At 38.0% G+C, this 15,189-nt stretch overlaps 2 protein-coding genes and 1 long non-coding RNA gene across 3 annotated transcripts; 2 read left to right on the top strand and 1 right to left on the bottom strand.

Annotated features, from left to right (window-relative positions):
- The first annotated feature begins 7,155 nt into the window (after positions 1-7,155).
- Positions 7,156-10,132, top strand: LOC21384498 (26S proteasome regulatory subunit S10B homolog B). Its single transcript, XM_010112192.2, has 10 exons — positions 7,156-7,328; positions 7,558-7,677; positions 7,844-7,980; positions 8,138-8,299; positions 8,422-8,508; positions 8,630-8,716; positions 8,805-8,942; positions 9,062-9,253; positions 9,329-9,427; positions 9,719-10,132. The coding sequence occupies exons 1-10, from the start codon at positions 7,226-7,228 to the stop codon at positions 9,791-9,793; spliced, it is 1,200 nt and encodes a 399-aa protein (XP_010110494.1). The 5' UTR covers positions 7,156-7,225; the 3' UTR covers positions 9,794-10,132.
- Positions 10,133-11,079: 947 nt separating this feature from the next.
- On the top strand, positions 11,080-13,159 carry LOC21384497 (pentatricopeptide repeat-containing protein At2g17525, mitochondrial). The gene has a single exon (XM_010112191.2). It carries the CDS (start codon positions 11,279-11,281, stop codon positions 13,157-13,159), a length of 1,881 nt encoding a protein of 626 aa, XP_010110493.1. The 5' UTR covers positions 11,080-11,278.
- A 478-nt stretch (positions 13,160-13,637) lies between these two features.
- Positions 13,638-14,594, bottom strand: LOC21384496. Its single transcript, XR_002903468.1, has 3 exons — positions 14,509-14,594; positions 14,191-14,302; positions 13,638-14,027 (listed from the first exon to the last, which is right to left on the bottom strand). It is a non-coding gene; the product is annotated as an uncharacterized LOC21384496 (long non-coding RNA).
- Positions 14,595-15,189: the final 595 nt, after the last annotated feature.

Genomic DNA, 15,189 nt, shown 5'->3' with positions numbered 1-15,189 from the left:
AGTGTGGCTCCGTAAATTTTTGATGGATCTTGAAGTTGTTCCTGGTGTGGATAAGCCATTGAGACTATACTGTGATAATAGTGCGGCAATAGCTAACACCAAAGAACCAAGATATCAGAAAATGAGTAAGCACATAGATAAGAAGTATCACATGATAAAAAGCTTTATTGAAGAAGGGCATGTGGAAATATGCAAGATCGCATTGGAGGACAATATGGCTGACCCGTTCACGAAGGCCCTGCCGGCTAAGGTCTTTGAGAAGCATGTCGAGGCTATAGGGATGCGTAGCATGTCACATTTACTCACTTAAGTGCAAGTGGGAGATTGTTAGCGTTTATGCCCTTAGGAATAAATGTAACAATATTCTTTGAGACATTTTGACTATTAATAAAGATTTGTTTATTTCATATATCTATGTATTGTCCTCTTTATGTTCATAATAGTTGAATGTATGATAACCAAACTGAAAGTCTGAGACTGTCATTCTAAATCTTTAGGTCATGCATGTAATGTGAAGAACATACGGAAGACAAGAATCTAAAGGTGATAGTTTAAATCTTATGATCCACAATCGAGGGAATAAAGTTGAGTGCTTTATTCATGTTAAGATTGTTATGTTGTCTACTTCCTAACGGAGACGGCTTGTCTTGGTCGTCGGAGGTGGGACTCCATGGGTGGAGACATTGATATAGTTTCTAATGGTGAAATCTATATTGGATCGGACCAAAGTTGAATTGTTTTAATTAATAATTATGTTTGAATAAAACAATTCACTTTTGACGAATTATATGTTGTCATCTTAATCCTGAGATGGATGATGAACCCGTATGCTTGACTTATATCCTTTGATGTACTAAAGGGAGACATCCTGACATTATAAAAAGGTACGCTTACCAGTACATTGGGGGTATGACTCGTGCATGCGTATATTTGTTATTCATAGATAGTGGAATCCATAGCTCCTATAAAGGGTCAATGATGTCCTCTTATGCATTATTAGTGGATTGAAAAATATGAGTGCTCGACCATTAGACTACTCTGTGTTATCTAATGGTTTACTGTTTGTAATAGTACGATTAGTATTTTTCTGATGGTATGATAATGGAACATAAGATAAATGTAATCGGGAAGGTAAAACGGAACTTGACCTCAAGTCGATTATGGATATCCTATAGGGATGATATACTAATATATTGAGTCATGGACTAGAGCTAATCAAAGCTTTGTAAATACGCTATATAAATCGAAAGTGCAGCTCTAGGCTTTTAGTGGAATAGCACTAGAGTTTTATAATCATGAGACAGACTTGTTGGTTTACAAGTAGCGTTGTGATTATATGAGCTTGATTTATATATGCCCATCAGGTCCCTTTGCTAGCTCATATAATTTCCTACAACGATACGGTGTATTTCCTACACATTGGTAACTTGTGTTATTTCCATAAAATAGGTTCAAAGTTAATTCATGAGTGATTTATCGGGTGAATTAATTGATAAATTAATTCTAGATAAATTGGTTGAATTATTGTTTTAAAAGTTGTTTAATATGGGAAGACTATTATATGACTGTTTTGATCATGCAATTTTTCTATTTGGTTGCTTGAATCAAAACTGAGGCTCTACGCAAGTTTTCCGTATTGGAAAACTAGAAAAACAACTTTCGTCAGTGCAGACAGGTCGACCGGTGAGTTATAACGTCTCTGTCACCGGTCGACCGGTTGTAACGTAAAATGCATGCTGACGTGACAAAATTGACTCTAGATGCGATTAGAACTTTGGGAAACCTAATTATTACGGAAGTATGACTTCTAAAACACTATAAATGACCTATTAAGTCATTACTCATTAGATCACTTGAGAGACTTTTTGGAGGCTATTGATAAAAGATTACCAAGAGGAAAAATTGTTTAATTCTTAAGAACAATTTTTTCTTTGGCTCTCTTGTGATTGGAAGGAGATCAAGAATACCAAGAGGAGATTAAACGACGTGTGCCCACCCGCACACTGATCGTGAAAACGAGAATAGCAAAGAAGACCAGTTGGTTGAGGCTCTTCCGGTTGCTGTTTGAAACGCTTTGATTTGTCAGACATGCAGTTTCCTTAAATCTCAAAAGGTATGATTTAGATCTTTAGTATTTATGTTATATAGCTTCATGAACATGTTCTTGGTTGGCTTTGACGTTGATTAAAATTTTTAAATTCCGCTGCGCACTCGATGCCATTACTTTCTAACAGGGCCGACCCAGCCCAGCATGTCTAGGCCCATAATGGCCCGGCCCAGCCCATCTAGGCCCATAATCTTTTTATATATTTTTTTTTCTTTTTTTAGTAATTTTGTAAACATCTTATGTATAATTATCCTTATTGTACTCTTTTTTTCTTATCAAAGTTTTGTCCCACTGGGTTTTCCTTATATTTTTATTTAATGGTGTAATCGTAAATAAAATATCATTTTTCATATTTTCATTGACTATTCAAACTTATATATTTGTTAACTTGTTTAAAAACTCAAAAATAAAAAATAAAAAAAATTTTAAAATTGCATGCTTAGATGGGCTGGCCCATCTATACCCATGATAGGTGATGACGGGTATTTCAAATCAAGTACTTTTAAGCTTGAATATTTGTAAGTTTTCAAGCATTTTTGTTAGTTTAATGTCTTTTGTGTGTTTTTTATAGGAGTTATAAATAAATGCGAACTTAGATGATTTTGCATGAAGCAAAGAAGAATATTTGCCCAACTTGTGAATCAATGGCAAGAGGAGGCAAAAGAGGATTTTAAGGCACAAAATAGGAGGCTTGGAATGCAAAAAAGCGGGCTGCAGCGTACCCTTTTGGGCTACAGCGCGCAAAGGAATGCAAAGAAGTCCAGAGAGTAAGGGAAGCGCAGGCTGTAGCGCACCAAAGTGGGCTGCAGCGCACCCAAATGTGCCCAGCTCCAAAAATGCACGCGGAATGAAAGAAAGAGGGCTGCAGCGTACCCTTTTGGGCTACAGCGCGCAAAGGAATGCAAAGAAGTCCAGAGAGCAAGGGAGGCACAGGCTGCAGAGCACCAAAGTGGGCTGCAGCGCACCCAAACATGCCCAGCTCCAAAAATGCGCACTGCAGCGCACCAGAGGGGTTGCAGCGCGCCCAAAACGTGCCCAGAGGCTGGACACGCGCTGCAGCGCGCCAAAAGGGCCCAGGAATGTGTCCTACGCGCTGCAGCGCTCCTCAACCCCCTACGAGCGAAATTCCTCTTCCAAAAATGCGCACCGCAGCGTATTTTCACGCGGCCTGCAACGCGCGACTGAATCCCTAGCTCCAAAATGTTGTAGTGTAAAAGGAAAGAGATGCCATTTTGGAAGGAGAGCCCGGAAAAGTGAAGAAAACATCAAAAGGAGGCCGAAATCCTTCATCTTGGAGGTCCTTGGAAGCTCTTCAATGGATATTGGGTTTTATCTTCTTTCATCTATTTTTTCATGTTGAGCTAGACATTAAATCTAGGACTTGATGTAGTTTTATTTGAACTATGTTTTGAATATTTTGTTGATTTTTAATTTAATTTCGTTTTCAATTCATTTATGTTTCTCTATGCTTAATGCTTTTAATTTATTTGGCCAATGAGTTAGATGATTTTTAGATTGTGAATTTGATGCTCGGGAGAGATTGAATTCTTTATGTAGATTTGAGAAGCATAGTCTACATTGTTGTGAGACAGGGAGGAGATCAACGCTTAGATAATCAAATTAGGATTTAGGTCGTTGTGAGGCCGGGAGGCGATCAATATTCCTATTTTCTAATTCTAAAGGCGAAGCTTAATTTGTGTTTAAATGTTCATTTCGAATAGGGATATTGTTTTGGGTATTTAAATACAATTTCTTGTGAGGCACTCGGGAGAGGTTGCGAGATGACATTAGAGCCTTGATTAATGAATTGAATGGAATTGATTAGCGATTACATAATAGGATGAACATAGGAATAATAAAGCGAAATCAAGTCCCTAGACTATTTGTGTATAGATACTTTATTTTCTTATTTTCATATTTATTTTGTTTTATTTTCTTAATTGTCATTTTATTAGGTTGCCTAGATAAAGTTAAGTTACAATAATTGCGGTACTTAATGGCAATTCTAAACCCAATCCCTGTGGAGACGATACTCACTCACCTTATACTCAAAACTTGACACCGTACACTTGCGGAAATTTATTATACAAAAATAAATTTGCATCAATAGGCCAAGATGGGCCTTGAGTGGGCCAACCCATTTAAGGCCCATGGCACGGCCCATCCTGGCCCGCAGCACGGCCCAGTCTGGCCCACGTAAAATTGGCCCGTGGTGTGGGCTGGGCCGAGGTCATTCTTATACGGATTGGCCCGGCCCGGCCCACAAAATTTATGGGCTGAGCCGGTCCGGTCCGCAGCCCACGTGAGCCTAAGGAGAACGGGCCGGGCCGGGCCGACCCGTTCTTGCATCTCTAATTCTACCCATCTGAGTTAGTTATTGACGATGTATGTTTTTGTTTATGCCTAGATTTCTTTCTAGGTCGTGTCGCTCATGTCCTTAGTATTAAGGGTTTGGTCTCGGTTGACTGGTTGTATCTATCGACTGTAGTGATTCTTTTTAACGAGCTTTGTCGCGCTTGATTTTATTTGTATCAAGCGGGTCTTTCTCCACTGGTTGTCGATACTTGTATTCACCTTTGTGTGTTATCCGTCTTTAGTGGAGGATCCAATCAGTATTCATGCTTAATGCTTTTAATTTATTTGGCCAATGAGTTAGATGATTTTTAGATTGCGAATTTGATGCTCGGGAGAGATTGAATTCTTTATGTAGATTTGAGAAGCATAGTCTACATTGTTGTGAGACAGGGAGGAGATCAACGCTTAGATAATCAAATTAGGATTTAGGTCGTTGTGAGGCTAGGAGGCAATCAATATTCCTATTTTCTAATTCTAAAGGCGAAGCTTAATTTGTGTTTAAATGTTCATTTCGAATAGGGATATTGTTTTGGGTATTTAAATACAATTTCTTGTGAGGCACTCGGGAGAGGTTGCGAGATGACATTAGAGCCTTGATTAATGAATTGAATGGAATTGATTAGCGATTACATAATAGGATGAACATAGGAATAATAAAGCGAAATCAAGTCCCTAGACTATTTGTGTATAGATACTTTATTTTCTTATTTTCATATTTATTTTGTTTTATTTTCTTAATTGTCATTTTATTAGGTTGCCTAGATAAAGTTAAGTTACAATAATTGCGGTACTTAATGGCAATTCTAAACCCAATCCCTGTGGAGACGATACTTACTCACCTTATACTCAAAACTTGACACCGTACACTTGCAGAAATTTATAATACAAAAATAAATTCGCATCAATAGGCCAAGATGGCCTTGAGTGGGCCAGCCCATTTAAGGCCCATGGCACGGCCCATCCTGGCCCGCAGCACGGCCCAGTCTGGCCCACGTAAAATTGGCCCATGGTGTGGGCTGGGCCGAGGTCATTCTTATATGGACTGGCCCGGCCCGGCCCACAAAATTCGTGGGCTGAGCCGGTCCGGTCCGCAGCCCACGTGAGCCTAAAGAGAACGGGCCGGGCCGGGCTGACCCGTTCTTGCATATCTAATTCTACCCATCTGAGTTAGTTATTGACGCTGTATGTTTTTGTTTATGCCTAGATTTCTTTCTAGGTCGTGTCGCTCATGTCCTTAGTATTAAGGGTTTGGTCTCGGTTGACTGGTTGTATCTATCGACTGTAGTGGTTCTTTTTAACGAGCTTTGTCGCGCTTGATTTTATTTGTGTCAAGCGGGTCTTTCTCCACTGGTTGTTGATACTTGTATTCACCTTTGTGCGTTATCCGTCTTTAGTGGAGGATCCAGTCAGTATTCAAGGTCGAATTCCCTTATAATTTATGGTCATTATGACTATTATGCAATTTGTATTTTAGTAATGATATTTTCTCTTCAAAAAAAATTTTGCTAATTTTTTTCTTCTTTTTGACCGAATAATTTGATAATTTTTGAGAACTTTTTCTTTTTTCTTTTTCTTATTTTTTTTGTCCATCTTGTTTAATACTTTTGTTTTGATGTCGTTAGGTTCTTTTTACGAGTTTGGGTTGAGAATTTAAGATGAAAAGTAAATTTATGTAAGACAACACTATAGTAAAATATGAAACTAAGGGCTTGTTCTTTTGAGTGAAAAACTCAAAAAAAAGCTACTCAAGTTACAACTTTATTTGAGTTCATGTTCTTTTAAGTTTAAACTCGAGTTTAAACTCGAGTTCAAACTCAAGTTTAGGACTAAAACTCGAGTTCAAGTTTCCCCTTCAACTTGAGTTCAGAAACTCGAACTCAAATTAATGAATAATATTTTTTTTATTCTTAAAAATGCTATAACTTTTTCGTTTTAATTCTGATTGAGATGATTTTTTTTCTATGCGTTGACAATGAAAAGACGAATAAAACCCGACCCATATACCCTATTAAAATTTTTCATCAGCATTGAGTTTTTATTAAAATACTATCTAAATATAAATTCAAGTTTTGACTCACTCAAACACAAACTCAAAAAGATTCTTATCTCAAATCATAACTCAAATGTACACAACCAAATACAAACTCAAGTTACAAGTTCAACTCAAGTTATAACTCAAATTCAACTCAAGAATTATACTCAAGTTAAACTTTAAAAGAACAAGCCCTTAAATTTTGAGTTTGGGTTGAGAATTTAAGATGAAAAGTAAATTTATGTGAGATAACATTATAATAAAATACAAAACTTAAATTTTTACAAGAAAAAATATTATAATAAAAAATTTAAGTTGTGATTTGAATCGTAAAAATCGGGATCTTCATTTTTGTAAGGTGTTTTTTAGAGATAATTTCTCACAAAGTTTTTCATTTTGAGTTTGGGTTGAGAATTTAAGATGAAAAGTAAATTTATGTGAGATAACATTATAATAAAATACAAAACTTAAATTTTTACAAAAAAAAATATTATAATAAAAAATTTAAGTTGTGATTTGAATCAATCCGGATCTTCATTTTTGTAAGGTGTTTTTTAGAGATAATTTCTCACAAGTTTTTCTTGTTGGACAATTAATTAATTAGATATAAGTATAGTTGACGGTATTTATTATTATTTTTTACATTTATTCTATGCTTTTTCACTCTGCACAGCTGCTTCTTCTTCTTCTTCGTCCCCTTTGGTCTCATCTTCTTTCTCCCAATCTCTCCGATGTCGACCGAGACCGAAGATGCCGTAAGACGCCGTACGGCCACCGCTGACTACCGTAAGAAGCTTCTCCACCACAAAGAGCTCGATTCCCGCGTCCGCGCAGGTCGGATTTCAAACCTAACAATTCAAATTCTTAATCTTTTTATCATTTTCAGTCCAACAGTTTTGGATCGTTATTCGATTTTCTCTCCTAGGTTTTCAATAGTCTGTTTTTATTGATTGAATCTCTTAGGGATTTGAATTCTGCTTTTGGTTGGAAAAGACCTAGAATTTTTGTTTTTGTCAAAGTTGGGGATTTGAGGTGTTGATTGGGTGACGGGAAAATTTGGCAGTGCGAGAGAAGTTGCGGGCTGCGAAAAAGGAGTTTTCCAAGACGGAAGATGATCTCAAGTCGCTTCAGAGTGTTGGGCAGATCATAGGCGAAGTTCTTAGGCCTCTTGATAATGAACGCTGTAAGATTTCTCTATTTTTCTCTCTTAAATGGTTTATGAGGATTTGGGGGTTTTGTATTCTGAATTTTTGTAAATTTAGATTTTGAGGAATATGAAAATGTGTTTGCTTTGAGAATTTTCAGAACTAATTGGATATCTTACTTTGAATTTGATTGGATTGGATCAGTGATAGTGAAAGCAAGTAGTGGACCTAGGTATGTGGTTGGCTGCCGGAATAAAGTGGACAAAGAGAAGCTAACTGCAGGCACCCGAGTCGTTCTCGATATGACTACTTTAACTATCATGAGGGCACTTCCGCGTGAGGTGAATCTTTTGTGTGAATATCTTTTTCGGGGAACACTTTTGGCTGTTTTTGCTTAATTCCGCGTCCTATTATGATGGGGAATTGATTTTGAGAATGCAACATGTTTGCCAAATGATCCCTTTCTGTTTCTTGACTTGGGGTTAACTTTTTTTCCAGGTTGATCCCGTGGTGTATAATATGCTTCATGAAGATCCAGGTAATGTGAGCTATTCAGCTGTGGGAGGCCTGTCAGATCAGATTCGAGAGCTTAGGGAGTCTATAGAACTGCCTCTTATGAATCCCGAGCTCTTTCTTAGAGTAGGGATCAAACCTCCAAAGGTAATACTAATTTCAATTATGTTCTCGGTGATTTTGGCATTGTTATCAGAAAAGTTTTGCTTCATTACGTAGCAGCTTAGAGAAAGAGAATCATTTTGATAACTGTATTTTTCATGAACCAGGGTGTTCTTCTTTATGGACCTCCTGGAACAGGGAAGACATTACTTGCAAGAGCTATTGCTAGCAATATAGATGCTAACTTTCTAAAGGTTGGTCTTCCATTTTGATTTTATGCCAGTATAGTACATAATTTATTGCTGCGATTTTCTTCCATACACGTGGTATGCATGTGTACATGTGGTATTTGATGCAACTACTATTTGACCCTAGGTTGTGTCCAGTGCCATCATTGATAAGTATATTGGTGAAAGTGCAAGATTGATTAGGGAGATGTTTGGCTATGCTCGTGATCACCAGGTAAGAGCTTGAACTATATTGAGCCTTTCTACTTTGCATGTCTACATTTAGAAGCATGTCTCTTATCTGTTTTCTCCTCCTTGTATAGCCTTGTATCATTTTCATGGATGAGATTGATGCTATTGGTGGACGCCGTTTTAGTGAAGGGACCAGTGCAGACCGTGAAATTCAAAGGACACTAATGGAGTTGCTTAACCAACTTGATGGTTTTGACCAGCTTGGAAAGGTATACTGGTTTTTGACCTTTGTTCAAACCAAGGTTGATCTTTGAACTTTGATGGTTATACTTTATCATACTTGCACAGGGTAAAATGATTAGGCTTAACCTTGAATTGGGTGTCTTAGGTTAAAATGATTATGGCAACAAATAGACCTGATGTTCTAGATCCCGCACTTCTTCGTCCTGGAAGACTAGACAGGAAAATTGAGATTCCATTACCGAATGAGCAATCAAGAATGGAAATTCTGAAAATCCATGCTGCTGGCATTGCCAAACATGGAGAAATTGACTATGAAGCAGTTGTGAAGCTTGCTGAGGTAAGCTGTGATTATTACCCGAAAGTGGTAGTGGTTCACATTTTTTGACTGAAATTAATTATTTCATTGTTTCAGGGATTTAATGGGGCTGATCTTCGAAATGTTTGCACCGAAGCTGGAATGTCTGCAATTCGTGCTGAAAGGGATTATGTCATCCAAGAAGATTTCATGAAGGTAGGCAATCAGAACAGTAACTTCTGATCTTTCTATGTAATTATTCTGAGACGTGAAGGCTCAGTCATGTGGTATGCGATCAGATAATACTATTGTATGCTTATAAACAAACTGGTGATTTGCATCGTGGGTGCTGTTAATATGCACGACTTCTGTTGTTCCCTTCCCTTGTTTATGACATGTATGCAGGTGTTGATATCAGTTTGCGTGCACCTTCTTCTGATTCTTTTGACCGTATCTCTAAATATGATTTGTTCTTCTGTTACTTATTTTTTCTGGCTGATATTTCAGGCCGTACGAAAATTGAATGAAGCAAAGAAACTTGAGTCCAGTGCTCACTACAATGCCGATTTCGGCAAGGACTGAAATAAATTTTAATATGCTGGAAATTTTATGGAAAAAATGAAGTCATGTTAGAGGCTGTTTCTCTAATCTTGACTTAAGCCTATTTCTCTGTTCTCGAAGAACTGGATGGTGTCTATGGTGGCAATGCAATACAGTCTGCAAGAAGTCTCCCACCATCTCCATCAGAGATAAACAGTTCAAAATGTTCTGTTTCATTTTTTTTCCCTTTTCTTTGGGCTATTCTTTTTAGTTCTTCAGCTGTGTAATTGTGAATTGTCAAGCTTCAATTATATGTTTCCTTTTCTTTTTTCCTGGCTAAAGAATATTTTTTTCGGTGCTACATGTAAAAACACTCCAACCTGGTTCCTTTTTAGTTCTTCAGCTGTGTAATTGTGAATTGTCAAGCTTCAATTATACGTTTCCTTTTCTTTTTTCCCCGCTAAAGAATATTTTTTTCGGTGCTACATGTAAAAACGCTCCAACCTGGTTTGCCTTCTCAGTGTTGAATTCTAAAACAGATTCCGATGGCGTTTGCATTGTTTTTTTGTTGAACATGAAGAGCTAAAGTGAAAGATTGGAATGCCTCATCCCATGATAAAAATTTGTTCTTGACCATCCGTCTCTGAGAGTATTGTTCATTTGCTTTTATCATGTTGTATTATCCTCTTTTGGCTTCTTGACAATGCTGTGATAAGGAACCACGGATTAGAATGGAAGTTGAGTTAAAGTTTTATGCAAGTAGCAATAAGTTGAAGAATGCTAGTTTCATCTTTTAGCGCATGGTCTGCTGCATAAATATTTTATGAATAGATTTTAAAAGTTCATCTTTTCCTTGTTGAAAAATTAGGAGACATCTTTAAGATTTTAAACTTTTAGGGATTTTCAATTTTCGATATCAAGTCATGTGCCTGGTAAACTATTGTTTTTTTATTCGCAAATGTAAGTTTTTAATATAAATTCATGTGATAATTTTTTAGATACTCATCGATAAAGTATGACGATCAACTTTGTAAGTTTGTTGTGTTAGCTTAGTATTAAAAAGTTAGAATTCCCTGGTATTATTCTTTAAATAACATCACTAGACAAAGTATGTCATTTGAATATAAAGAAATACAAATTTTGATAGGTTGAAAAAATTGGATTAAACCTTTCAAACAGCTTTAGTTTTTCTCTCTCCTAATATAAAGAGATCAGCAGTGGAATCAATATTAAACATAATAAAATAAAGTTTCTCTTACTTTTATGACGGATGACGGTGGTATAGCGGTAAATGATGATTTATCAAGACCCTTTCTGTTGTCATCCAAACTGTCCAACAAGAGTGTGAGGAGTGATCCCTCCTACTTTTCATTTTCCTCCCCCAAATTATACCCTTCTTTTCCTCCCTATTGGCCTAAAAGATAAAACAAAACAAGAAATACACACCCTCACTCTTATGTCCCCAACCCAAACCCTCACTTGAGTTGGCGCTCAGAGAGAAACCACTAACCAAAACCAGAAGCCACCATGCCCATAATCTCCCGCCCACCAAAGCCAATAACACAACACCTTGTCTGCTTTCAAGTTCAAGTGATAAAATCCTTGTCTTCCTCATCCTCAATTCCCACCCCCACACACGATCACATTGCCCGTCTCATCCTCGACCAAAAGTCCGCTTCCCAAGCCCTCCAAACCTTCTCATGGGCCTCCCAACTCCCCAACTTCCGCCATTCCCACTCCACCTACTGCTCCTTGATCCACAAGCTCTGCATCTTCCGTCGCTTCGACGCCGCCCACCAGCTGCTCGACGAAATGCCCACCTCACTTGGCTCGCCCCCAGATGATGACACTTTCGTCACGCTCATCCGTGGCCTCGCCCGGGCCCGCATGACTCGTCGTGTGCTCAATGTGCTTGACTTGGCCTACAAGTTTCACGCCAGGCCTTCTCTCAAGATATTCAATTCCATACTCAATGTTCTTGTGAAGGAGAACATTGACGTCGCGAGGGAGTTCTACCGGAGAAAGATGATGGCGAGTGGTGTTGAGGGCGACGACTACACCTTCGGCATTTTGATGAAAGGGCTCTGCTCTGCCAACCGAATTGCCGACGCTTTTAAGCTCTTGCAAGTCATCAAGTCCAGAGGAGTTCCTCCCAATGCTGTCGTTTACAACACACTGCTTCACGCGCTTTGCAGGAATGGGAAAGTCGGAAGGGCGAGGAGTTTGATGAACGAAATGGATGATCTTAGTGATGTTACTTTCAACGTCATGATTGCCGCATATTGTGCGGAAGACAACATAGTACAAGCTCTTGTCATGTTAGACAAGTGCTTTTCTCTTGGATTTGTGCCTGACATTGTTACCGTGACCAAGGTGCTGCAGATTCTCTGCAGCTCAGGGCGTGTATCTGAGGCTGTCGAGATTTTAGAAAGAGTGGAGAGTAAAGGATGCCTTGTCGACGTCGTCGCTTATAACACCTTACTCAAAGGCTTTTGTGAATCAGGAAAAGTGAAAGTTGGGCGTCGGATTTTGAAGGAAATGGAGAGGAAGGGATGCCTTCCGAATTTAGATACCTATAACGTTTTGATCCATGGATTCTGCAAGTCCGGCTTGTTGGATTCGGCTATGGGTCTGTTTAATGACATGAAGACTGATGGGGTTCAATCGAATTTGGTTACATATGACACATTGATTAGAGGTTTGTGCTATGGAGGAAGGACCAAAGACGGGTTTCTGATCCTGCAACTAATGGAGGAGAGTAAAGGGGGTTGTGGGGGCCGAATTAGTCCTTATAATAGTATCTTGTATGGTCTATACAAAGAAAATCGTGTGGATGAAGGGCTTGAGTTTCTAACCAATATGGGGAGATTATTTCCTAGAGCTGTTGATAGGAGTTTGAAGATTTTAAACTTGTGCAGTGAGGGAAAGGTTGAGGATGCAAAGAGCATTTATGATCAGCTGATTAGTGAAGGAGGAGCACCATGTGTTATTGTTTACAGCCATTTGATCTGCGGATTTTGCGAAGAAGGGAATCTTCGGGAAGCCCTTGCGCTGATGAATGAGATGATTGCTCGTGGCTATTCTCCTATTGCCTCGACATTCAATTCGCTCATCAGCGGGTTTTGCAGTCGAGGAAGAAGTGATGCCATAAGACTTGTGGAAGACATGGTTGGGAGAGGATGTACTCCTGATGCTGGAAGTTACAGTCCTCTGGTGCATGCTCTTTGCAGGGAAGGGGATTTTCAGAAGGCTTCAATGATGGTTTCACAAATGGTAGAAAAGGGTATAATTCCTGATTATTGTGCATGGAGCTCGTTGATTCTTTGTCTATGTAAAGGAAAAGAATGTTTAGAAAACAATCATATGTTTCGTAGAAATGAGTTGCTGAAGCTCATAATAGAGACTTAAGTCTCGTTCATTTCGTTAGTTCGAATCATAACTTAATTTTTTATTATAGTATTTTCTCTCATAAAAATTCAAATTTAACTTTTTCTGCTATTTTCTCACATAAATTCACTTTTTAACTTAAGTTTTTAGTATTTTCTCTCATAAAAATTCAAATTTAACTTTTTCTGCTATTTTCTCTCACATAAATTCACTTTTTAACTTAAGTTTAAACTCGAACAAGTGAAACAAACGAGGCCTTGGACTTGTATGCCGATTATGGCTCCAATTTTGTTGACAATGTCAAATTGGTGATTTAACTTGACAATGGTTCTTCCGTTGAAACATGTGAAGATTACTGCTACATGTTTCCAGAGAAGATTGGCGCATATTTTTTTATTCAGAAAAATGGCTCTACCTGAAATGCAGCTTTGAAATTAATATGAAGAGATAGATACTTCTATTTTTATACAGAAAATAAGACAACTTCTCATAAGAATTAATAAATAGTTAATAGAAACCTATGGTCCAGAAGCGTTTCAGATGGTCTTCTCTAGAGATGTAAATTAGCAGGGGAGAAAAGCGACAAACAAGTTAAATGGAAGGAGCATATCCTTCTTGATAAACATTTTATTAGGGGACAATATAAATATCTCCTTGCAAATTACTTCCTAATGTACATCTTACAAAGACGATGAATGCATCCTCTCCTCCTACGTTATCTTTTGCATTCATTTCTTTCCCTTAAATCCATCAATAAAGGACCCCTACATGTAATCAACGCAGAGACTAAAGAACTGTATCTCAGCTCAACTCAAACATCATTGCCACTCGAGCGATTCCAAAGCTTGCTGATGAATTCGTTTGTCCCCAGCTGCCAATACATTAAAAGCTGGAAATTGAAGCAAAAAGTGATTAATCAGGTCAGTACTAAGAGAAAATTAGTTGACAACTTTTGTGAGATGCAAGACTAACTTCATCAATGTGATTCTAATCAAGCAGATGATGATAGAAAGCCAGATCAGAAAGATTAGTTTCACTTATAAAGTGCATACTTGTTGCACGTGAATTTGGAGAAGCCTCCCACTGGAGCTGATGTCCTTTCCAATCAGTTATGACACCCCCGGCACCTTCTATCACAGGTAGGAGCGCAAGAAAATCGTATGGCTGAAAAGAAGAAATTATCTTGAGCCAAAGCCAAATTGCATTGTATTCCATTATTTTATTTTGTTTTATTTTATCTTTTTAACTCAGGCCACTTTTCCAAGAAAGCCCATATTACCAAGCAGCAAGCACATTGGAAGGGAAGAAGCCTGTTTATTACGGCTAACTTCTTGTCATATCAACAACGCAACATAATCACACCAAGTTACCTTAAGACCAGATTCAACAACAAGATCCACATAACCGGACGCCAAAAGGGCATAAGCATAGCAGTCACAGCCATATAGTGGTGTTTTCACCTGTGCATGAGAGAGGTATTGAGAGACGGTAGGATTAGAAGAGAATACTTTTACTCCACTCAAAATATGAAGTCAACTGATATGTACTTATTGAGAGGGAAAGAGCAGAAATCCTTCTGAAGTCTCAATTTTATTCAGAGTTCAGTCATAAATCGCAATACATGTATAGGGATCCTGAACACTAGCAGAAAATCGTGATTAGAGGAAACAATTATGATGAGGTTCAACATGAAGGGGACTCGTAAAAAGGCCCATCAATTTACTTTACCTGGCCGACCCTGGGGGTATTTAAGTAATTCTTGAGAAGCATTTCAGAAGCCTTGGTCATGAAGAAACACAGCAAGAAGATCTGAAGATTGGAGCAAATTGGAACTAATTTTGGAAAGATTTGGACGCATTCTAGAAGGCTTGGAGCTCAAGTTTTAGTTTCCTTTTTAGTAATTGAATTACTTTCCTGTTTTGTTGATGCAACAATTTACTTTTTCTCCTAGTTATTTAGTTTCCCGTTTTTAGACTTTCCTGATTTTTAGAATCAGTTAGTTTCTCTTTTCTTTTGATTGAATTGTTTTAGGAAACAAAGAGAATCAGCAC

This window comes from Morus notabilis, unplaced genomic scaffold (genome assembly GCF_000414095.1).
Source record: "Morus notabilis unplaced genomic scaffold, ASM41409v2 Scaffold1920, whole genome shotgun sequence".
Classification (NCBI taxonomy): Eukaryota; Viridiplantae; Streptophyta; class Magnoliopsida; order Rosales; family Moraceae; genus Morus; species Morus notabilis.
Note: the sequence above shows the minus strand (reverse complement) of the source record. Positions and strands in the feature narration are given on the sequence as shown.